Genomic DNA, 24,732 nt, shown 5'->3' with positions numbered 1-24,732 from the left:
GGATCTGAACCACTCCCACTAAGCAAATGGGTGAAGGGGCATGCACTGCAGCAAGCCCATCCTCACCACAATCACTGGCCAAGCCAGCAGTGAACAGGGAGTTTGAGGCAACAACCAACACAGCATCTGAGTCTGACTGAGTGAATGAGTCTGTACCAAGTTGTGACAAGGCTGAGGGTGGGACATTCTACCCCTCTCCAGTCTGCAGTCCCTCAGTAGTACCTGGGTGCACAGCAGACAACAAGGCTTGTAGGTGCTCAGTGCTAGATGACAGCTCAGCTATTTTGCAAGCCATGTCTGCGAAGGATTCTTCTTTTTTTTTTTTGCTTTAGCACTAAGTGGGTCCACAGCTATCCTTTTCTTTTCATCAGTGCTCACCCTGAGGGGAGGGAGAGTTGTATTGGAGTCTGGATCTAGCCCGGCCTTGGAATGGTGCTGCCTGCGCCAAGCCATCATGTTACAGGCTAAGCATGGGTTGGTCAGCACCTCATGCAGGTGGTCAATGCCCAGACAGGATGGGCAACAATCATGGACATCCAATGCATCCATGGCACTATGACACCATACACACCAGACAGACTCCATGATGTCATAGATTCAGTTCAGGTTACAGAGAATAGCTAGCAGGTATAGCACCACTGATGTTAATCAACTGTAAAGCAGTATGATACTGTTAGCCAAGAACAGAGTCTTAGCAGTATGCCAATTTTGTTAAGAAATATACTAGAGCAGAGGCAGTCAAACACGGTCACTCAGTAATCCAATAAACATTAACGCTACCCACAGGAGGAGAATCCTCAGGCTACTTACCTTAGCTTCCTTTCAAGCCAGTCAGTGGTAGGTAACTTTAGTTATCAAGTGAGCCTACCTTAGACAGAGGTGTGAGGTTAGGCAATCCAAGCAGCAATAGTAGCAGCACCAACAGTCACTAAACAGTTCAGCTGCGACGCCAATCATGAGTGAACTGACAACAGGGTTGCTCCGTGACTAATCAGGCAACTGTGAGTCGAGCCGATCAACACACGGGCACTCAAATGTAAAATTCTCACGTGAGGGAGAAATGCTATCAGTGAGTGGCGCAGCACTCAACTAAAAAATTCTCAGGTAAAACCAAATGCGGTTTAGTTGTTAGGCTAAACAACTCGAGCAACACTGCTAGCAATGAGTGCTGCCAATTATATCAGTGAGTGGAGCCAGTAACAAGTGGAATTCTCAGGTAAACCGAGGAGGCCTAGTCTGGCTAACAAACTAATTAACACTGATAGCAATGAGCAGTGCCAATGTGAGGACACTTACAACCGTAAATAGAAAATGAATGCGCGAGTGCAGCCGACAACACAGGGACACTCAACTGACCAAACTTAGGAAGGATAAATCCAGTTATTCTGAGACACAGCCTGTGAGGGCAAATCTGCTACTCCAGGGGCTGCACTCATCTCAGAAGAGTAATCCGATACTTCTCAAGACCAAGCCAGGAATGAGAAAGAGAACATCATGACCCGCATACCGGTATTTATACTGTGTCTGATGGTGTCATGACATTTCCTGACCAATGCGTGAGCACATGAGAAATTCCACTAGTCTAGCTGTAAGGACTGAAACAGAACATCTGCACGAGCTTAGACAACTTCTTTAAAGAAAAGACAAAAGACTTACGAAATCCATGTTCATCCATGTGGCCTGTAGAGTCCAGCGAGATCCCTGATACAAAATAAGAGCTTTTCATTTCAGCTCCACTCTGATTTTTCATTTAAAACTAAGACATATGTATTCTGGGGCAGCACGGTGGTGTAGTGGTTGGCACTGTCGTCTCACAGCAAGAAGGTCCGGGTTCGAGCCCCGTGGCCGGCGAGGGCCTTTCTGTGCGGAGTTTGCATGTTCTCCCCGTGTCCGCGTGGGTTTCCTCCGGGTGCTCCAATTTCCCCCACAGTCCAAAGACATGCAGGTTAGGTTAACTGGTGACTCTAAATTGACCGTAGGTGTGAATGTGAGTGTGAATGGTTGTCTGTGTCTATGTGTCAGCCCTGTGATGACCTGGCGACTTATCCAGGGTGTACCCCGCCTTTCGCCCATAGTCGGCTGGGATAGGCTCCAGCTTGCCTGCGACCCTGTAGAACAGGATAAAGCGGCTAGAGATAATGAGATGAGACATATGTATTCTGTGTGTTATCTCTCTTAACTCTCTCATGAATCCATTTAACAAATGAATTATAAACCACAATTTGAAACCACAGTAATCAAACAACTACATTGTTAGATTGTAGATGATAGTCTTTTACCTGCTGATCAAAGAGAGCCCAGAACATGGGCAATGGGATGTAGAGAACCAGCACACGGAGCACCATTTTGATCTCCTGAATAAGAGTTTTCTAGTGGCACATGACATATAAAATAATCACATCACTGTAACTTTAAACTGCACAAAATAATCCAAGTTTTATAAATATTCATACCGAATACTTCTCCTCAGCCCAGTCCAGCCAGTGATTCCGTCTTGGGCTTTTCTCTCTGCTTCTCCACCAATTGCGTATGGCAAACTGATCAACAAAATAGTGATTAACTGAATTTGCATAACAATTTCATTATCAGTCTGCCAAAATGTTGTGTGAAACAGATTTCTTACCCCAATGCACTTGCAGACATTCAACAAGACATTTCCCTCAGGTGGGGACTTTCTATATAGCCCACTGCCAAGAACGAAAACCACTAGATAAACAACAAACATTCAGTATCAGAAACATGGCAGTCACCAACCCCTATATCAGATGTACATATAGTATATGTGCTGAGCAGCAATTTGATTCTGTATAACTACTCTAAAGCAGGTCATTATAGGCTGCTGTTTACAGTTAAGCTGTAGTTCACATTATTTCAAATGATAAAATCATTGAAAAAGCGCCAACGCCTAAATGAAGAAAGTTTATAAAATGTTCCTAGAGTAACTCTGTAGAAAGATCCTGATGTGGGTGGAGCACAGAAGCACAGCAGGCAGTTGTTTGCGTCTTAATTATTTCCTTTATTGCTGCTTTTCAGCACACAACTCAGACACTCTCTCTCACAGACATACACACACAGGCTACTAGCAAGCCCTCGGCGCCGGCCTCTCCTTCTCACTTTCCTTTTATAGAGCATGGTCACTGGAGGAGACACACAAACACACGTTAATTGACAACAGGTGTAGTGACAACCACTCACCTTCCCTGACTCCGCCCTCCATTCACAGACTGACGCTCGGCCACACCCCCGCTGCCACATACCCCCACCGCCTGAAGCTGACCCCCCCCCGACAGGAAGTCTGCCACCACCATCTGCGCCCACGGCCTGTGGACCACCTCGAATTTAAATAGCTGGAGTGCAAGATACCAACGGGTGATCCGCGCATTGGCATCCTTCATGTGGTGAAGCCACTGGAGGGGTGCGTGGTCTGAACAGAGGGTGAAAGGGCGTCCCAGCAGGTATTACCGGAGGGCGAGGACTGCCCACTTGATGGCTAGGCACTCTTTCTTTATCGTGCTGTACCTGCCTTCTTGCATCAACAGCTTCCGGCTAATGTACAGCACGGGACGCTCCTCCCCCTCCACCTTCTGGGACAGAACGGCCCCCAGCCCTCTGTCTGACGTGTCTGTCTGTAAAATAAAGGGGAGAAAAAAGTCAGGGGAGTGTAACAGTGGCCCCCCACACAGTGCAGCCTTTACCCTACAGAAAGCCTGTTGGCATTGCTCCGTCCACTGGACCGGATCCGGTGCTCCCTTTTTAGTGAGATCTGTCAGCAGGCTGGTGGCGTCCGAATAATTAGGTATGAACCTACGATAGTAGCCAGCCAGCCCCAGGAACTGTCTCACCCCCTTTTTGGTCTTGGGCCTCGGGCAGGCTGCAATCGCTGCCGTCTTATTAATTTGGGGACACGCCTGCCCATGGCCTAAGTGGAAACCCAGATACCATACTTCCACCTGCCCAATCGCACATTTCTTTGGGTTAGCTGTGAGACCAGCCCGCCTCAGCGACTTTAGGAAGGCCCTAAGATGTTCGAGGTGCCGCGGCCAGTAATTGCTGTAGATGATAATATCATCGAGATACACGGCTGTGTGGAAACGGTGTGGAAAAGGCCGTTTTCTCTCGGGACAGAGGAGTCAAGGGGATCTGCCAATATCCCTTCGTTAAATCCAGTGTTGAATAAAAACAAGCAGTGCCTAATCGATCGAGCAACTCGTCAATGCGAGGCATTGGGTACGCGTCAAATTTAGACACCGCGTTGACTTTCCTATAGTCCACACAGAACCGGACCGACCCATCGGTCTTGGGGACCAGGACCACTGGGCTGCTCCAGTCACTGTGGGACTCCTCAATTGTGCCCATTTCGAGCATGGCTTCAAGTTCATCTCGGACCACCTTTTTTTTGTGTTCGTGCAGGCGGTAAGGGCAGCTGCGCACTACCACCCCCGGGGGCGTCTCAATGTGATGTTCTATGAGGTGGGTGCGGCCAGGCAGGCGCGAAAACAAGTTGGAAAATTCTTTCTGCAACTGGGCTACCTCCGTGAGCTGGGTTGGGGAGAGGTGGTCTCCACAGGGGACCAGAGTGGTGAGCTATGTCAATTTTCTTTTTTGAACCTCCGGCCCCAGCTCCGCCTTCTCCGGAATTACTGACACCAATGCCACGGGGACCTCCTTATTCCAACGTTTTAATAGATTCAGGTGGTAAATTTACAATGCTCCACTCCTGTCTGTTCGCCTCACCTCATAGTCGACGTCCCCGACTCACCGTGTGACCTTGAAGGGCCCTTGCCACTTGGCGACCAATTTGGAGCTCGACATGGGCAGTAATACGAGTACTTTGTCTCCCGGTGTGAACTCCCTAAGGCACGTGCCGCTGTCGTACAGTCGGACTTGATGTTCTTGCGCCTGCCGCAAATTCTCCTGGGTTAAGTGTGTGGAGTTTGGCATGCAGGTCAAGAACGTATTGAATTTCATTCTTACTAGGTGAAGGTCCCTCCTCCCAATTTTCACACTGCATTTCCAAAATGCCATGCGGCTTATGCCCATATAATAATTCAAACGGTGAAAACCCTGTGGAGGCTTGTGGGACCTCTTGTGCTGCAAATAACAGGGGCTCGAGCCACTTATCCCAATTACGTGCATCTTTGCTTACGAACTTCCGAATTATATTTTTGAGAGTTTGATTAAACCATTCTATTAAGCCATCCGTTTGTGGGTGATAGACGCTGGTGTGGATAGGCTTAATCCTCAGTAACCCATGCAGCTTGCGCAGTGTGCGTGACATGAATGTAGTGCCTTGGTCTGTTAGGATTTCTTTCAGAATCCCGACCCGGGAGATAAAGCGGAAGAGCACTTCTGCAATACTGCGTGCTGAGATATTGCGAAGAGGCACTGCTTCCGGGTATCGCTTTGCATAGTCCATCAGAACTAAAATAAAGCGATATCCCCATGCTGACCGATCTAATGGCCTGATGAGATCCATCCCAATTCTTTCAAAAGGCGTCTCAATTAAAGGGAGAGGGCGCAAAGGCATTTTTGGAGTGGCTGCAGGATTCACTAATTGGCATTCGCAGCACGCCACACACCACCGACGGACATCCCTGCGAATCCCTGGCCAATAGAACCGGGCCATTATTCGGGCTAGTGTTTTATCCTGCCCTAAGTGTCCGGCCATGGGATTAAAGTGAGCCGCCTGGAATATGAATTCCCGGAGGCTCTTTGGAATTAATAACTGCATTATCTTTTCGCCAGTTTGAGTGTCCTGCGTCACTCGCTATAACTTATCCTTAATAATAGCAAAGTAGGGGAAGGCTGGCGTCGCTTTTGGCTGGAGAATTTGACCATTGATTACTCTCACTTGGTCAAATGCATGCCGCAGAGTCCCGTCTTGCGACTGCTCTAATGGGAAATCCCCAAGGGAATCCCCGAGAGAGGGAGGAGGGGCGGGGCGCTCGTCACTTCGCGTACCGCCCTGACGCGGTGCTGATGTAGACGGCTCTGTGACAGCTTCTCCCGCCAATGCTACTCCGGGGCTTTCCCCAGACGGATTACTGCAGGACCCACTCTGCACTATGGGCGTCATTAACTCCTTAAAACCCAGCCAATCAGTCCCCAAAATCAGCGAGTGGGTGAGACGAGGGTTAACTACCGCCTTTACACTATGCTTTTCCCCTCGAAATAGAATGTGGACGGACACCAAAGGGTAGTCGTGAACATCCCCATGCACACACAACACCTTCACCACTCGTGCTCTCTCCAATGCCTCACCTTGCACCAGGCTTTGGTGGATTGAGGTCTAGTTACAGCTGGAATCCACCAAAGCCTGGTACGTATCCCCTTGGACACTTACTGGTATACGATACGCTCTGGCCCGATCGAGGGCGGTTTCTGGTGCGTCGGGGACCTGGACCACTGCGCCCACCTCCATCGCGGAGCACTGATATTGGAGATGTCCCGACTCCCCGCAGTGCCAGCACACCAGCCCAGGCTCTCCCTCTGCACTGGTGTTACGGGCATCACTCACCTGGGGGTGAGAAAACACAGATAAGAAAGGGGAAAATGAGAGGACACTACGGGTGCACCGGGCCGTCTGGGGGGGAACCAGCCCCCGCCTCCGTGGTGGGGAAATGGGGCAAGGACGGGAAGCAGAGGGAGAGAGAGAAGAGAGAGGAGGAGACATGCCTTCCTGCCGTCAGAACTGCCGCCATGTGGTCCTCTGCCAGCTTGATAGCTTGGTCCAGCAACGCCGAGTGATTACACTGGACCCACTCCGTGGTTCCTTCCGGAAGTCATGCGACGAATTGCTCCAGTGTCACCAGGTTGATAACTCCCTTGGTGTCGCGGTTGTCTGCCCTCAGCCACCGCCGGCAGGCGTCCCGGAGTTGTTGCCCGAACTCAAATGGTCGGCCAACCTCCTCTAAACGCAGCGAGCGGAAGTGCTGCCGTTGTTGCTCCAGGGAGCGGCCGACACGTTGGAGGATGGCTCGTCGGAGGTCCGCGTACACGAGCCGGCTGTCGGCGGGCAGCTGCAGCGTGGCCAGTTGCCCCTCGCCCGTCAGCAGGGGGAGGAGGCATGCAGCGCGCTGGTCGACCGGCCAACCCCACGCCTCTGCTGCTTGCTCAAAGAGTGCAAGGAAGGCTTTCAGATCGTCGTGCGGACCCATCTTCGTTAGGGTGAGTTGGGGAGGGTCCGCTCCGGTGGTGGTCATGGGCCCCTCCGACGCGAGCAGGTGCCGGAACGCCTGACGGTCTTCCTGTTGGGCCAGCACCAAGGCTTCGAACTGTTGTTTGTGCTCCTTCCGGAGGGCGACCAGCGCTTGGTGCTGGTTCTGCTGGGCTGTGGCGAGGGCATGGATCAAGTCCTTGAACGGCGAGGACTCCATGGGGCTGTTCCTTTCTGCACTCATCCGGGTTACGGCACCACTGTAGAAAGACCCTGATGTGGGTGGAGCACAGAAGCACGGCAGGCGGTTGTTTGCGTCTTAATTACTTCCTTTATTGCTGCTTTTCAGCACACAACTCAGACACTCTCTCTCACAGACATACACACACAGGCTACTAGCAAGCCCTTGGCGCCGACCTCCCCTTCTCACTCTCCTTTTATAGGGCGCGGTCACTGGAGGAGACACAAAAACACACGTTAATTGACAACAGGTGTAGTGACATGACCACTCACCTTCCCTGACTCCGCCCTCCATTCACAGACTGACACTCGGCCACGCCCCTGCTGCCACAAACTCGTAAGAAAGCAAATCTGCCAAATCACTCTACTATAGAGTACCATTATGAGACAGTTGGCTTACAAGCTTAATATTTTTCCAAAGTTGTTTACAATGGCAGAGAAATGAGGCTACAGTTTTTACAAGGTATCCATAATGCTGACTAAGGTTAAAGCTCACTCTTCTAATCTGTTTGGGATTCACATTTAACAGATGTGTGCTTGCCAAAACAAGTTTTAACAATGCAAAGATGATACAGGCAAATATATACAATATGACTCCTGTGTTGACCTGTTTATCCATATCAGTGCTTCTGGTCTCAGAAAATATATGCAATATGACGTACATAAACATGATCATTATGCGTTTTGAGCTGCGCTGTACCCGAACGTGTGCCTAAACTCACCCAAAGCGATGAACATTAAAGCCGCAGGAACTCCAAAGGCAAGAGCATAGCAATCACCTCCAAAACACTGAACGTCACCTGTGTTATAAAAATTAAACCTGTACTTACAGTATAACCACAGGTAGTTCAAGATGTACAGTAACTGCACGTTATGAATGGAAACCATGATGATGGTTTGTAAGGCTTTAATACAGCAGAAATCTGTTACATTATGGAATTAACCTCTTAGAACTGGTGTGACGAGGGTCGAAAGCACACTCCCAGCATTGATTGACATATAGAAGATTGAGAAGAACTTTCTTCTCTCCTTTATCTGAGAAACACAAAGAAAATGCAATTATTAAACGATATAGTTTATGAAAGAAATACTAAACAAAGCCACTGAGCTAGCAAGTTCAATAATAATGTAACTGTAGCCTAATTGTAGTGAGCTAACATGTTCAGTGATAATGTAGTTGACTAACTGTAGTATGACTGTCACTATAGCAAAAACATGTCATGAATATCTTACATGCTCTTCCTCAAATTGGTCCCCACCAAACGCTGACACACAAGGTTTGATTCCTCCAGTCCCAAAAGCAATGAGGGTGAGCCCCAACATGGACAGAGCACTGTGATAAGACCAAAAGTACCATAAGAATGCAAAATGCATCCCTCGCACATGGAAATGCATAGCTCAATTACCATGAATGCACACAAAAATCCACTTACATGTGCACAGCACTATCCCCTACAGATGGCATTGCAGCAATAGACTTTATTACATGACCCATGACATACACGATTGACAGATAGATGATGGTTCTATGAACAAAGCACAAAGACCTCCAAGGTTCAATATTTATCAGGTTTAATCCAGCTTTCTCTTTGAGTTAAAATGATTCAGGTAAAAAAAAAACAACAACCAAAAAACCCCCATTGTAGCCATTTTAACTTACTTAAACTTTCCCAGCCATGAGTCAGCTATGATGGCCCCTATTAGAGGAGTAAAGTAGCACAGGCCAGAGAATGCATGGTATATAGCAGTGGAGAAGTCCTTGCTCCAGTGGAGGTAATTGATGAAGTAAAGTGTGAGCACCGCTTTATGAAGAAGAGAAATTCATGGTTGCTTTTGCATGTCAAAAATATTTAATGTGATGGGCACAACATAAACATGAAGTAACATGGCTTTGTATAAACCATTGGACATTTGGGCTCCTTCATTACCTTTCATGCCATAATAAGAGAATCTCTCACAGAACTCATTGACTACAATGAAGGAAATGCTGAGTGGGTAGTTGGTGCCACATATTTTCTGTAAGAGCATAAGGAAAGGACATAAGGACGCTTCTCATTAGGTATAGTTAATATCAGACAACACAAACCGTTCTGAAATGAAGGTTTTATTGCACTTATTAAAACTGACACCAAGCCCAATGCCCCACTCAACATGGACATCAATCTGAGCAACTTCATGACTCTGAGATGTGACACATTAACTCATTTGCTTTAGCTGCCGGGTTAACCATTTTGAGGTGTAGCAGTAACAGTGAGATTAATATAATGTCTTACTGGTGACTTCTTTCTATTGTCAGCTCGTTCCTCCTCCATATCTAAAGGAAAAGGGGAAAAAACCAAAACAAAACAGAAAGTTAACTCCAAAGGTATTTACAAAAAAGACCAAATCAAAAATGAGATACTGAGCATTAACATTATCTGACCCTGGGTGCATTTAAGGAAGGATCTTGGTCTATGGCATTACTATGTGACAAAAAATTGTCTTAAAAAAAAAAATCCAACATCATGTTAGGCAGCACAGTGGTGTAGTGGTTAGCACTGTTGCCTCACAGCAAGAAGGTTCTGGGTTTGAGCCCAGCGGCCGACAGGGACCTTTCTGTGTGGAGTTTGCATGTTCTCCCCGTGTCTGTGTGGGTTTCCTCCGGGTGCTCCGGTTTCCCCCACAGTCCAAAGACATGCAGGTTTGGTTAATTGGTGGCTCTAAATTGACTGTAGGTGTGAGTGTGAATGGTTGTTTGTCTCTATGTGTCAGCCCTGTGATGATCTGGTGACTTGTCCAGCCTCTCGCCCATAGTCAGCTGGATTTGGCTCCAGCACTGTAAAAAAAAAAAGTTACGCGAACTTAAAAATTCAAGGCAACTTATGGGCCTTTTCCACTACCCTTTTTCAGCTCACTTCAGCCCAACACGGCTCGCGTTTCAACTACCTCAGAGCAGCATGACTGAGCTCACTTCAGCCTTACTTAGCACCCAAAACTCGCACGGTTTTGGAGTGGGGCTGAAGTAGGGCTGAACGATTTTAAGAAAAAACTGAATTGCGATTTTTCTGGCAGATATTGCGATTTCGATTTCAACCACGATTTTTTTTCTTTAAATCAAGTTTCAGTGCAAATTAATTAATACAATGAATTCCATAAAGCTAATGCAAGAATTAAAACTGAGGTCAACAGATTTCAAATGTAGGCCTGTTTATTAACATTGAGTGCCTGAGGAACAAGTTATAATAACTTAAAATAAAAAGAGAGCCATCTTTCTTAAGTAAACTTTTGCTTCTTTTACTTTTCCCATCTACAACATATCAGACATAAAAAAAAGGCTGATCAATGGCTCAGCAGCATCAAAATATTGCACTTTTGTAAAAGAATGTAGATAAGCATTATAAATTATAACTAGAGCCAACAATTCCCCTGTGGGAAATAAGAGTGATGCAGTGGCTGTAGCAGTCGCTATTGCAGGGCCCCTCCCTCCTGTGTGTGTGAGAGAGAGCGAGCAGCCCCTCCCCCACCCGCACGCTCAGACACAGAGACAGAGAAAGCGCAGTTTCTCCTCACAGTGCTCCCTCCAAACAACGGGGATTTACACGAAAACGGAAGGAGATATTCACAAAATTCTTTCACACTGAGTGCCACAAGGCTTTCCGGAACGTAATTTTTTGTCTGTAGTGTAAAAAATTAGGACAATTTATTGACGAAACAAAACATGGGTCAGTTTAGGAGCACTGAGAAAAACCGCGGCTTTGACGATCCCAAAATCGTGTTGTCTGAGATCGCGATTTTCGGTCGAAAACGATAGATCGTTCAGCCCTAGGCTGAAGTGAGCCCAACCGAGCCGAGTGGGGCTAGGGGCATGAGGAGACACTCCCCTGTGCACTGATTGGTGAGGAGGAGTGTCCTCACATGCTCACACATGCCCCGTGAGCACGCTGGGATCTGTAAACACTGTAAACCATAGACATCCTATTATTATGTAGACAGAGCATCCAATGTAAATTCTAAAAGCGCTGACGAGACGCGGGGCCGCCATCTTGGAGTGGTGATATGCTGCACTCAATGTAATGTGCTGGCAGCGCTGGCTCGCATTTTTTTGTCATACATGTAGCTATGATAAAGGATAGCGGCGGGGTTATTATTCATAGTTGGCTTCACGTTAATAGAATATCCTGATATTAAGTGAACAGACGTCGGAGATTGTTGAAGTTGAGGAAACGGTGATTAATATCCTACAAAAAATGTGTGAATACTAAATACATTAGATATAAACAGCTTAATGTTTTTCTATCGGCTACAACCACCAATCTGTTGCAATGGATAGGGTAAATTCAGGTAAAGTGGGACACTTTTTTTTAAATAAAATGCAGTTTTAACAATCTAAATCCATTATAATGATTCAAATGTGTGTATGTTTTCTTTAAATAGATTGTTAAGAACATATCAAAGGGGAAATTAATCTAGTCCGGGAATTTATAAGAGATGGCGAAGTGTAATCTTGTAGCATTTCCTCTACTGTTATTTACAGGTTACTTTAACCGACAAACTTTTTTTTTTGAAACCGAGAAAAATTTGACAGGTTAACGTAGGTTAACAGCCCTACCCCTAACACAATCTAGACTGTACATTTATACCCGTTGGCGTTCACAATCATCATAATTTCTTCATCATTTATTTCGACTGTATCATATTTAATTTCATTCATGTCTATTATTGTCATACTCTTATGTATTAGACTAGTGCTACCTGATGACGATTTAAGTCTCTTAGCTCCTTCTCAGCTCTGGTAATATACTATTTAAAAAAAAACAACAAATAGTACGGTAATGTTAAATCTTACTTGTGAAAAGTAATCCCCCTGCTTCTGTTTGAAATGGTTCGCTCGTTTGAGCAGGAGTACGCTGAGCACCAGCCTGGCATCTTGTCTCTTGTCTTCTTCTTCAGTCGTGTAGTATGGTGCAGTAATAGACGTTACCTTGATATATATGAGTATCTCGCGCTTATCTCACCACTCCAAGATGGCGACCGTATTTCTCACGTCAGAACAGCCAACGCTCCGTCTACGTAATAATAGGATGTCTATGCTGTAAACCCGGAAGAAGAAGAATTACGACAAAGAAGAAGATCAGAAAACTAGAAGATGGAAGACCAACCCAAGCGAGGAAAGGCCAGCCAGTTTATTGTTTACTATCCGGGTCGTGAGACTACCGCTTAAAAGGTCACTGATGTCACTGTTCGCACCGCCTAACGACATCACGTGACGTCCACCCACTTTCGCTAACTCCACCCAATGTGTCCACCCACTTCCAGCCAGCAAGGTTCAGCGCGGTTGTAGTCGAAATGCAACTCCAACAGCCCCACTCAGCCCAACTCAGCACGGCACGGCTCAGCCCGACTCAGCCGCGTTGGTAGTGGAAAAGCCCTATTACCGCACAGGATTTTTGAGTTTATGTGACAATTAAGATTTTTAAGTTTTGAAGAAAGTTGTGCCAACTTATACTTTTGGTCTCAGATAACTTAGCCTTCATATTCACACAAACTTAATTTTTTCAGTTTTACATGATAATTCAACTTTAAGGCCACTAATCTTTCATCCAAGTAAAAACTTCAAAATCTGAGTTCAATTTTCTTTTTATCCCACAATAAAACAAATAACAATCCAGTTCAAATAGCATGTTTATTTTAACATGATGGTAGCAAATGACGTGCAGTTTGCAATTTGTCAACCTTTTGAACATGTATGTTTTTTAATAGATTCACTCTTTATGTTCATTGTATGCATATTATACACCATTGTATGCATATTATACACCATTGTATGCCATTTGTAGCATTTTAATTGGCTGGTACTGAATTGTTTGCACATTTCGTTTGTCAAATTAGCTTCAGGCTTAAAATAAGTGAATGTGTGACTTAACAAAAAAGCACTGCCACTACAGTTTTATAGCAGTTTTGCTACCATCATGTTAAAATAAACATGCTATTTGAACTGGATTGTTATTTGTTTTATTGTGGGATAAAAAGAAAATTGAACTCAAATTTTGAAGTTTTTACTTGGATGAAAGATTAGTGGCCTTAAAGTTGAATTCTTATCATGTAAAACTGAAAAAATTGAGTTTGTGTGAATATGAAGGCTAAGTTATCTGAGACCAAAAGTACAAGTTGGCACAACTTTCTTCAAAACTTAAAAATCTTAGTTGTCACATAAACTCAAAAATCCTGTGCAGTAAGTTGCCTTGAATTTTTAAGTTGGCGTAACTTTTTTTTTTTTTTACAGTGAGCTTGCCTGCGACCTTGCACAGGATAAGCAGCTATAGATAATGGATAGATGGATGGATATCATATTGTTACTCAACTCAAGAGTAAAAATAATCCTCTCGTTTTTAACTTTTGCTGCAGTGAGGACAGGAAATGTGATTCCATTTTATTTTTGAGCTGAACTGCTGCGTTACATCTCAACTCCAGTTTACACATCACAAAAACTTTCAGTCGGGTAACCAGGTCTAATTTTAAAGCCAGATCAACAACAACAACAACAGCAACAAGTCTTTCCCCAAAAGCCTGCATAGTTCCGCTTTCTTAAACAACTATATCTTCTTTACTACAAATATTTAGCACTGGAAGCACAGCTGAACACCTCTTTCACTGAGTCTTGGGTTTTTCCCCTTGAAAACAGAGTAAAATTCACCACATACAATGTTTGAAGAAGTTTTAATGTCCCTTATATCCAACAAACACCACTTATATGTTCCTGGTGAGTCGCTATTACTGATAATAACACAATTACCGTTAGCTGTGTCGTCTTTCCAAATCTTTAGCCCGTGTGGGTTGGCAGTAGCTCTCTCTCTCTCTCTCTCTCTCCCCTCTCACCATGTGTCCAAGTCCAAGTCCATCCCTCAGCACTGCACACACTCTGCTCTTTAATTCTGCTCTTTAACAGGGTCTTATTTTCTATTGGATAATGGTTTAGATCCTCATTCTCTTCAGCATGTCATTTCAGCTTTACCCATTGTGTGTCTCCCCCAGCTCACACTCAGCAGTGCTGCTGCTGGACACACACAGTGTCCGGACTTACAGAGCGCACTTCCGTCTGATTCACACTTATATATTCTGCTAATAGGAAAACTCTACCCTGTTTACACTGCAGTTAATGCACTTTTAGTGCTCGGTCATGTTTACCGGTATATGGATGAGCTATTTGTATTTTTCACTGATCACTGAGTCCTTGTAAAAATATTCCTTATAAATTAAAAGCTATTACGACTTAATAATTATAATTATAATGTATCCCATAATTATAAATTGGTGTCACAGAATTATGACTTAGTCTCTCAATTATGATGTATCTCACAATTATGAATTAGTTTCTCGTAATTATTACACAAGTATTATTTGGTATTTCATAATTATGACCTAGCATCTCATAATTCTGATTTAAATTCTCATAATAATAACAACAACTCTACAGCCCCCCCAAAGTCCTGTAGAGTTTGCACTGAACTACCTATTTATTTGCACTGACACTTTACACACTTTCTTTCTTTCTTTCTTTCTTTCTTTCTTTCTTTCTTTCTTTCTTTCTTTCTTTCTCCTTGTTTTTAATTACTTGATATCTCTTTAATTTATTTATTTTAATTACTTGGATAATGTTTTAGATACTCATTCTCTTCAGCCTGTCATTTCAGCTTTACCCATTGTGGGTGGTTCCCCCCATATATATATATATATATATATATATATATATATATATATATATATATATATATATATATATATATCAAATTAATAGGAAAACTCTACCCTGTTTGCACTGTAATTAATAGACTTTTAGTGCTCGGTCATGTTTATATGGATGAGCTATTTGTATTTTTCACTGATCACTGAGTCCTTGTAAAAATATTCCTTATAAATTAAAAGCTAGCATTTTTTTGGACAAATTATTTTCTCGAGAAGCCCATTTCCGCCACTTGGGGAAAAAAAAGATGAAGCCATATATTATGTCATAACATGGGCGTCGCCACCATTGAATGTGAAGGGGACGTGTCCCCCTCACATTTCATAATTCTTCATTTGGACCCCCCCCCCCCCCCACACACACACACTTAACATAAAATATGAGTTCACCCAGCGCCGTTTCTATTGCTTCGTGAAAGAATCCATTCCACTTGATCGATAAGAGAAAACACAGAGCACTGAAAATCCACTCCGGGTTTTCCGGGCGCTCCCTACAACAGCTCACCGCGCGCGAGTGAATCTCAGCGCGAGCGGAGACATTTTTGGTGCAGCTGCTCGAAAGTGGAGGAGGTGACGTCAGCCACATTGCAACCTCACAATGTCTTGCTTTTGCTAAAACCGTATTCTTTTGTGATATGCCCTCAAAATTAACCCTAGGACACGTTAAATTAATGTTCAACTAAACAATGAAATAAGCTTAGCCTAATGGGGTATTCTTGGTTGATGGTGAATTGTTTGCAGTATTTGCTCCTCCCCAGACACAATGGACATAAGGACATTCTTTACAAAGAAGCGGAAAGTCAGTCAAAATTCCCCCACAGGACAAAATTTCCCCACAATGGAAATGTTAGTTCAGTTAGCTGGTTAGTCAATGTTAGGAGATGTATCAGCTAGCTTATTGTTAGCTATCATTTAATTCAACCCCAGTAGCCTATGCCTACCTTATTGTAATGCCAAGAATGAGGTCAAGTCTGCTCTGATGATATTTATTGATTCCCTGTTGTGATTTGAAGAACTTGTTTTGTCTGGTCTTTGCCAGTTTTCTGGAAAGTAACATGGGAAATCAGTGTATGGGGAGGAATAGTAGAAAGGAAAGCAATGGAGAGAGATGGATGTTATTCCAGGTGGATTGTGAAGGAAAGGGGGATAAAAGTTATGAAGTGGTAGAAATTGTGGTGGCACCAATGTAAGGAGTTCTATCTATAAATCTATTTGTTATACTAATCTGTAAATGCTACTGTAGTACCACCATTGCATGTAGGTTGACGAAACTGCATTTGTTCATTGTGTGAAGTTCTCTTTTATGTGTCATTGCTTGACAGTGTGATTTTGTGTGAAAAAAGTAAAATGCACCCACTAAAGTCACTGCAGGTGGTTAACAAAATTGCACCTGTTCATTGTGTGAAGTTATTTTTTGTGTCACCGTTGCTGGACACAGTGTGATTTTGTGTTATGAAGTTTGCATGATGCCATGTCATGCCTGTTCATTGTGTGAAATTATGAATATTCTTATTTTTAAACATACAGTTGAGTGTCACTATTGCTTGGCACAGTGGCATGTTGTGTTACATCTAAAACTAAATAAAAAAGGAAACACAAAATAAAAAGTAAAATACACCCATAAAGTCATTCTCTAGCCACTTTATCCTATTCTACAGGGTCGCAGGCAAGTCACTGTTGATGATAAATTGTGTCACATTCATCTCATTATCTTAGGCAGAGCAGTGGGTTTAAAAACAGGCTGATGAATATATGGACTAGTTAAATGAGGACTTATTGTTGAGTCTCGAAAATAGTCATTGAATTAAGTGACTTTTGAAGGTAAAATTACGTGTTTAACAACCTGTTAAAAATACACCAGAATGCAGGAAATGGCATCTAATTAATTAAACATTTTCTGGGGGAGGACCCCTGCCAGTGTGTCCCCCCCACATTAAAAATGTCCATTGCATAAGTGTTGCTGGACAGTATAGACATCATTTTAGCTCGAAGCTCAGGGTAGCTGCTGTAAGTTGATGGCAGCTCCACAGTTGGGCCACAAGTATGGGCAATTGGCCGCCGCACTAGCCCTTCCAAAGAGGTGAATGTGATTTGAATTTCTTTTACACAGATGACATCAGACCCAGTCAGAAATCTCATCAGCTTCCGGAGACCTATTTCATCCAATCCCTTTATGTACTGATGTAAAAATCGCAAACTTTGGTTCTCTGCTGAATTAGCTGGAGAAGCTGTTATCATCTTAATCACCTTTCGTGTTGTTGGTTTAATGTCCTCATACAGCTTCTTCATATCCTGTACACTTGGGAAAAACTTCCTGAGTATTGGTCCTGCAACCTCTGCAATATTATCCAATGCATATTTTGGATGCTGGATCATTTGCTTGTGGGCGACCTGGACAAGCACAGCTCTCAAGTTATCTGGTGTCGGTACTGTTCTTACTCCCATGCGATCCATAAGATCAAGAAGCTCTTCCTCGTCATCGCCGACAACAGCCCCTTGCAAAGCAGTGGACAAGAGATCACGCTCAGACTGACTAAGATACAACATCAGGGAGTCAAACAGTAAATCAGGTGAAACAAAGTGTTCACCAAATATGACTGCTGCTGTAAAGGCTTGTGCCAGCCGAAATGGAAAATACCCCTGGTCCTTCAGTCCCTTGGCCAGTATCCTGCCAACAGACTTCCATTCCTCCTCTTGCCATTTTGGGGATAGTGATGGCACCCTCACATCTGCACCTTCTGCTGCACAGTCTAGGAATTCTGTCCAGAAGGCAGCATATACATCCCTTGACACACCATCAGCATCTGCCCCCATTTCATCAATGAAGCTGTATTTCACAGAGTAGGTCATCATTGCTTCATCTTTGAATTGAGCAATCAGTTCATCTAAGAGAGTCACTCTGTGAAGTTTCACAGTCACATGCAAAAGTTCACTTGCTGGAGTTGGTGGTCTAGCAGAAGCTGTCTCAGCATCAATAGGAGTTGAGGTGTAGGTGGGGGTGTTTATTTGTGCCTCTTCTATTGTAAGGATTGGCTCATGTATGAGTGTATCATCAAGATCACCTAAAAACGGCCCACCTGTCAAAGGACCAAAAATGACCTCTGATGTATTACACAAAGATGTAAGATCAATAACCTGAAGAGCTGCAGTAGAGACAACAGCTGATATTGTGGCAGTGCTTTGCTCATCATCTTCGACTGTGTGCATTTGATTTTCACTGTTATGTCTTTTCGGTGTCAGCTGCTCGACCTCTTCCATTGTGTGTTTATCTTGTCCAGATTCTGTTGTGTTTTCATGTTGCTCATCTGTCTGTACATCAGCTCCTTCCTCTTGGTCATCACCACTGGTCAGGGTCTTTGTGAACAAATAAAATCTTAACAACCCCAATTTGTGTGTCTCATAGTAGTCTCCCACACTAACATCCTCATCAACTTGTGCTTCTTGAAAGTTAACTATAGGGCAATTCCATGTAAATGTCAACCTCACCATGCAAAAATAAAGCAACATGTAATACATCAAAACCACTCCCAGAGATATCACCTAGGCCTGTATTTTACAGATGTGAAAAAGCTGAACCAATTTGTAACCAACCTAATATGTCACTGTCAGTCTTTCTTTCTTATAATGTAAAACCCAAGCTAAAATCAACTTTGATCATGTACAATTCTATATTATTGCCACAAGCCACAGAAATGTATGCTAAAATCCACAAAACAGCAAAACAATAGCCATCCTAAATATCATTTAAGAACTTTGATAGTTTTAGCTGATATTTAGAGAGAGTTTTTCAAAGGGTTATGGTGGTTAAATTGCTAAACATATTCTAAACATATGCCATGTCTATTTCAGACGCGTCACATCCATAACGGAATTTCGTCACATCCATAACGCTGACTTTTCCTTCCGAAACTCTGCATGAAATACAAAATATTTTAAACAAAGATTTTTTTAATATTCACCTCGGACCCCTCTATCAAACGGATATCTCCATTTCGACATTAGGTTTACGATTTCACAGAGTTTGATAAAAATGTACAGTCACCCAAGAAAAGTGATACTTTTTCTGTCACATCCATAACGCATCTTTTATTGGCATTTTCTGGCATGCCCTAGATGTACTATGGGAATTGTTCTTGTTCTATCACTTCTCCAGTATGGTACAGCCTTAAAATATGCAACACCTGTTTAAATACTGGGAGACAATAAAACATGCACTGGGTCATTTGTTGCCATTTTGAGTTCAAGTGTCACGTCCATAACGCTGGAATTGCTCTATATCATGACTGAACTCTTCCCACTTTCCCATCATTGACTTTTCATTAGGGAAGAACAGTTTTTTAGCTTGTGACAGAATCTCAGTTTTAGTGGCATTCTTGTTCATATCAAGAACTCTGGTTCCTCCACCATTGCGTTTTCTGACCTGTCTGTTGTCATGTATCCACCCTAATTCTATTATTCTGGTTGTCTTCCAGGCTCTCTTATTACTTTTTAGATGCACATTTGTTGGTTGCACTGTATTCTCCCCCTCAAAACCTTGATCACTGTCTTTGTTGCTCATTGTGCCCATTTTCTTTTTAAGTTTTTTAAATAAGGACAGTCTTTTTGTATCATTTCCACCTCTTCTCTGCTTTTCCATACAGAAACACCTTGTGGCAATCCTGTCACCATATGCTGGAATGTAAGAAGCCATAGTGGCATCATCTATTTCTCCAATTACCAAGCTATCAATCTGCAATAAAAACAAAAAGTATAAATTAGACATGACAAAGCTTGAAATATATTATCTCCAAGACTAGTTACTTCTGTGCCAAATTCCAGGACAACCAATTATAAATGCCTAATGTAGATGATAACATAATGGACAGTATGAGACAGTACAAAAACAGCTTTTGAAGTTGTGACTTACATGATCCTGCTGCATTTTCTGAATACTCTCCTCAGGAACACCTCTGCTGCAAAGAAATATCCACAGACCATTATCTTGTTGGAGGCCGGGGGTTGAGGATGTAGCCATTGCTGGCACTGCAAAAATTTAGGAAAAAGGCAGAATCTATATAAAAATTTGTTGCACCAACAAATAATATGTTTAAAACTGTCAAGGCCAATTGTATCATGATATTATCATGATATATATGGAAGCACAAAATAATTTTGTTTAAAATGGATGTTTCAGGTCTTGACTGTTGACCTATAAACACTCTGTCTGTATGTATAATCAATTGAAAGTGGACCTGTCATTAAACATTTGAATACACTCACTTAAAATACCACCAAAATTGATTTGTGTAGTGTCCTTTGGTGATGAAAGCCTTCACTGGTTAATTCATAAACAATAACATTACTCTGATAGTACAGAAGACTAAACTCAGCAGCTTAGAGTGGGCTTTTATTATTAGTATTATTGTTATTATTATGATCACTATTCAAATAGTCAATAAAATCCAGATTGGGGCTTTGCAACATAGGGCATGAGTAACTTGTACTTTACTAGTAAGCAGGTGCAAAAACGTTTTAAATTTTAAATTGTTTTATTCAACATATGGGCCTATTCAAATAATTATGTGCATGGACGTTTCATGCAGGATCCTTCCTCAGTGTGTTTCAGGTATGCATGCATGTATTAAATAAATAGGAAATCGCAAAGGAGAGGGAGCCCATGAGCAAGCCACAGCAACCTCAGCAACTCAAAACACTCGTCATGGTCCGTCAATGGTCAATATAGTGACTAGTCTACTGGCAACGTTCTGTTTGTTTACATGATTACGTGCCCCATGTTAAATAACTTCTATGTTAGTATTCTCATGTTATGTCTCTGCAGTATTAGTGTATACTAATAGCATTTAACCTAACATTATAACGAATGGCTCGTTCTATTTGTGCCAAGCCAATATAATGAAAGAAAGGCGATTCATTTTTGATGAGCAACAATGTCCAGCACGATGGAAACAAAACTGTTAGCTTACTTGACATCTTAAATCATGCTGATAGACATGTTCGTCTATCCCTAACTGCTACATTGAGCAATAGGCTTACAATAGAAGGATAAAGTCTAAAACATAACAAGAGTATCATACCTTGTCTATAACTGTAACTGTAATTACATGCCTTACCTTTACTGAGCCAGTATGGTATAAAGTTGACAGTGGGGCATGTACGTGCGGGGCAGGAGTCATCATAGATGGACGGGAGTCACTTGCAGGTTGCATGTTCTCGTAGGATTTCAAAGTATCTCGATAATTCAGAAAAAATAGCTCGAAAAACAGGGGGAAAAAAATTTGCACGAAAAACAGAAAAAAGTCACTACGAAAAACAGGGGGGAAAAATTAGCAGGAAAACCAGAAAAATAATTACTCAGAAAAACAGGAAGAAAAAAAATACTCAGAAAAACTGAAATAATTACCCCGAAAAACAAACCAAAAAAAATAAATTACTCAGAAAAACTGGATTCTTTTTTTTTTCCAAGTGAAAGCAATATGCTTTCGTACAACAGGAACCTCTAACTAAGGAGTGTCAAACATACGTCCCGCAGATTCTAATTTGCTTTGCCAAATGAATTTATAATCCGTATTTTAATTTAAAACCAATTTGTAAGTTGAATTCTCGTCTCGTCTTCTTCCGCTTATCCAGGACCGGGTCGCGGAGGCAGCAGTCTAAGCATGGAAGCCCAAACTTCCCTTTCCCCAGACACCTCGGCCAGCTCCTCGGGAAGAACACCGAGGCGTTCCCAGGCCAGCCGAGAGACATAGTCCCTCCAGCGTGTCCTGGGTCTTCCCTGGGGCCTCCTCCCGGGGGGACATGCCTGGAACACCTCCCCAGGGAGGCGTCCAGGAGGCATCCGAAAAAGATGCCCGAGCCACCTCAGCTGGTTCCTCTCGATGTGGAGGAGCAGCGGCTCTACTCCGAGCTCCTCCCGAGTGACTGTGCTTCTCACCCTATCTCTAAGGGAGCGCCCAGCCACCCTGCGAAGGAAACTCATTTCAGCCGCTTGTATCCGCGATCTTGTTCTTTCTGTCATTACCCAAAGCTCATGACCATAGGTGAGAGTCGGAACGTAGATCGACCGGTAAATTGAGAGCTTCGCCTTTTGGCTCAGCTCCTTCTTCACCACGACGGACCGGTAAAGCGACCGCATCACTGCGGAGGCTGCACCGATCCGCCTGTCGATCTCACGCTCCATCCTTCCCTCACTCGTGAACAAGATCCCGAGATACTTAAACTCCTCCACTTGAGGCAGGACTTCTCCACCAACCTGGAGAGGGCAAGCCACCCTTTTCCGGTCGAGAACCATGGCCTCAGACTTGGAGGTGCTGATTCTCATCCCAGCCGCTTCACACTCGACTGCAAACCGCCCCAGTGCATGCTGAAGGTCCTGGTTTGAAGAAGCCAACAGGACAACATCATCCGCAAAAAGCAGAGATGAAATCCTGTGGTTCCCAAACAGGATTCCTTCCGGCCCCTGGCTGCGCCTAGAAATTCTGTCCATAAAAATTATGAACAGAACCGGTGACAAAGGGCAGCCCTGCCGGAGTCCAACATGCACTGGGAACAGGTCTGACTTACTGCCGGCAATGCGAACCAGACTCCTGCTCCGTTCGTACAGGGACCGGACAGCCCTTAGCAAAGAGCCCCGAACCCCATACTCCCGAAGCACCCCCCACAGAATACCACGGGGGACACGGTCGAATGCCTTCTCCAGATCCACAAAGCACATGTGGACTGGTTGGGCAAACTCCCATGAACCCTCGAGCACCCTATGAAGGGTATAGAGCTGGTCCAGTGTTCCGCGACCAGGACGAAAACCGCATTGTTCCTCCTGGATCCGAGGTTCGACTATTGGTCGAATTCTCCTCTCCAGTACCCTGGAGTAAACTTTCCCTGGGAGGCTGAGAAGTGTGATTCCCCTATAATTGGAGCACACTCTCCGGTCCCCTTTCTTAAAAAGAGGGACCACCACCCCAGTCTGCCACTCCAGAGGCACTGTCCCCGACCGCCACGCGATGTTGCAGAGGCGTGTCAACCAAGACAGCCCCACAACATCCAGAGACTTGAGATACTCAGGGCGGATCTCATCCACCCCCGGTGCCTTGCCACCGAGGAGCTTGCAAACCACCTCAGTGACTTCGGCTTGGGTAATGGACGAGTCCACCTCTGAGTCATCAGCCTCAGTCTCCTCAGTGGAAGACATGACGGTGGGATTGAGGAGATCCTCAAAGTATTCCTTCCACCGCCCGACAATGTCTCCAGTTGAGGTCAACAGCTCCCCACCCGCACTGTAAACAGTGTTGGCAGAGTACTGCTTCCCCCTCCTGAGGCGCCGGACGGTTTGCCAGAATTTCTTCGAGGCCGACCGATAGTCCTTCTCCATGGCCTCCCCGAACTCCTCCCAGTTCCGAGTTTTTGCCTCCGCAACTGCCCGAGCTGCAGCACGCCTGGCCTGCCGATACCCGTCGGCTGCCTCAGGAGTCCCGGAGGTCAACATGGCCCGATAGGACTCCTTCTTCAGCTTGACGGCATCCCTTACTTCCGGTGTCCACCACCGGGTTCGGGGATTGCCGCCACGACAGGCACCGGAGACCTTGCGGCCACAGCTCCGAACAACTGCATCCACAATGGAGGTAGAGAACATGGTCCACTCAGACTCAATGTCCCCCGCCTCCCTCGGAAGCTGGGAAAAGCTCTCCCGGAGGTGGGAGTTAAAGACCTCCCCAACAGAGTGCTCGGCCAGACGTTCCCAGCAGACCCTCACCATACGTTTGGGCCTGCCAGGTCTGTCCAGCTTCCTCCTCCGCCAGCAGATCCAACTCACCACCAGGTGGTGATCAGTTGACAACTCAGCCCCTCTCTTCACCCGAGTGTCCAAGACATAGGGTCGGAGATCAGGTGACACGACTACAAAGTCGATCATCGACCTCCGACCTAAGGTGTCCTGGTGCCACGTGCACTTATGGACACCCCTATGCTCGAACATGGTGTTCGTTATGGACAAACTGTGACTAGCACAGAAGTCCAATAACAAAACACCACTTGGGTTCAGATCGGGGAGGCCGTTCCTCCCAACCACGCCCCTCCAGGTGTCACTGTCATCGCCCACGTGAGCATTGAAGTCCCCCAGTAGCACAATGGAGTCCCCAGTCTGAGCACCCCTCAGTACCTCTCCCAGGGACTCCAAGAAGGCTGGATACTCTATACTGCTATTTGGCCCGTAGGCACAAACAACAGCAAGAGCCCTCTCCCCAATCCGAAGGCGCAGAGAGGCGACCCTCTCGTTCACTGGGGTAAACTCCAACACATGGCGGCTGAGCTGGGGAGCTATAAGGAAGCCCACACCAGCCCGCCGCCGCTCACCACGGGCAACTCCAGAGAAGTGGAAAGTCCAGCCCCTCTCGAGGAGCTGGGTTCCAGAGCCCAAGCTGTGCGTGGAGGTGAGCCCGACTATCTCTAGCCGGTACCTCTCAACCTCCCGCACAAGCTCAGGCTCCTTCCCCCCCAGCGAAGTGACATTCCATGTCCCAACAGCCAGCCGCTGTGTCCGGGGATCAGGTCGTCGAGGCCCCTGCCTTCGACTGCCACCCAATCCACACTGCACCAAACCCCTACTGCTACCTCTGTGGGTGGTG

General features: G+C 44.8%; 1 protein-coding gene across 3 annotated transcripts in view; it reads right to left on the bottom strand.

Annotated features, from left to right (window-relative positions):
- Window positions 1–20,051, bottom strand: part of LOC132891772 (solute carrier family 15 member 2-like) — a 49,124-nt gene extending 29,073 nt beyond the window's left edge. For 2 of the 3 annotated variants that reach the window (XM_060929699.1, XM_060929701.1), the window contains exons 1-13: window positions 20,022–20,051; window positions 19,733–19,844; window positions 9,670–9,710; window positions 9,325–9,412; window positions 9,057–9,198; window positions 8,830–8,922; window positions 8,630–8,729; window positions 8,341–8,431; window positions 8,119–8,196; window positions 2,624–2,706; window positions 2,454–2,537; window positions 2,280–2,369; window positions 1,657–1,701 (exon numbers count right to left, since the gene is read on the bottom strand). In XM_060929699.1, coding sequence (XP_060785682.1) covers window positions 1,657–1,701; window positions 2,280–2,369; window positions 2,454–2,537; window positions 2,624–2,706; window positions 8,119–8,196; window positions 8,341–8,431; window positions 8,630–8,729; window positions 8,830–8,922; window positions 9,057–9,198; window positions 9,325–9,412; window positions 9,670–9,710; window positions 19,733–19,844; window positions 20,022–20,036 — 1,062 coding nt within the window. In that variant the 5' untranslated portion in view covers window positions 20,037–20,051. Of the gene's footprint in view, window positions 1–1,656; window positions 1,702–2,279; window positions 2,370–2,453; window positions 2,538–2,623; window positions 2,707–8,118; window positions 8,197–8,340; window positions 8,432–8,629; window positions 8,730–8,829; window positions 8,923–9,056; window positions 9,199–9,324; window positions 9,413–9,669; window positions 9,711–14,168; window positions 14,564–19,732; window positions 19,845–20,021 lie in introns of those variants that run through there. The other variant, XM_060929702.1, reaches the window with a different exon arrangement.
- Between the last annotated feature and the right edge of the window lie 4,681 nt (window positions 20,052–24,732).

This window comes from Neoarius graeffei, chromosome 9 (genome assembly GCF_027579695.1).
Source record: "Neoarius graeffei isolate fNeoGra1 chromosome 9, fNeoGra1.pri, whole genome shotgun sequence".
Taxonomy (NCBI): Eukaryota; Metazoa; Chordata; class Actinopteri; order Siluriformes; family Ariidae; genus Neoarius; species Neoarius graeffei.
Note: the sequence above shows the minus strand (reverse complement) of the source record. Positions and strands in the feature narration are given on the sequence as shown.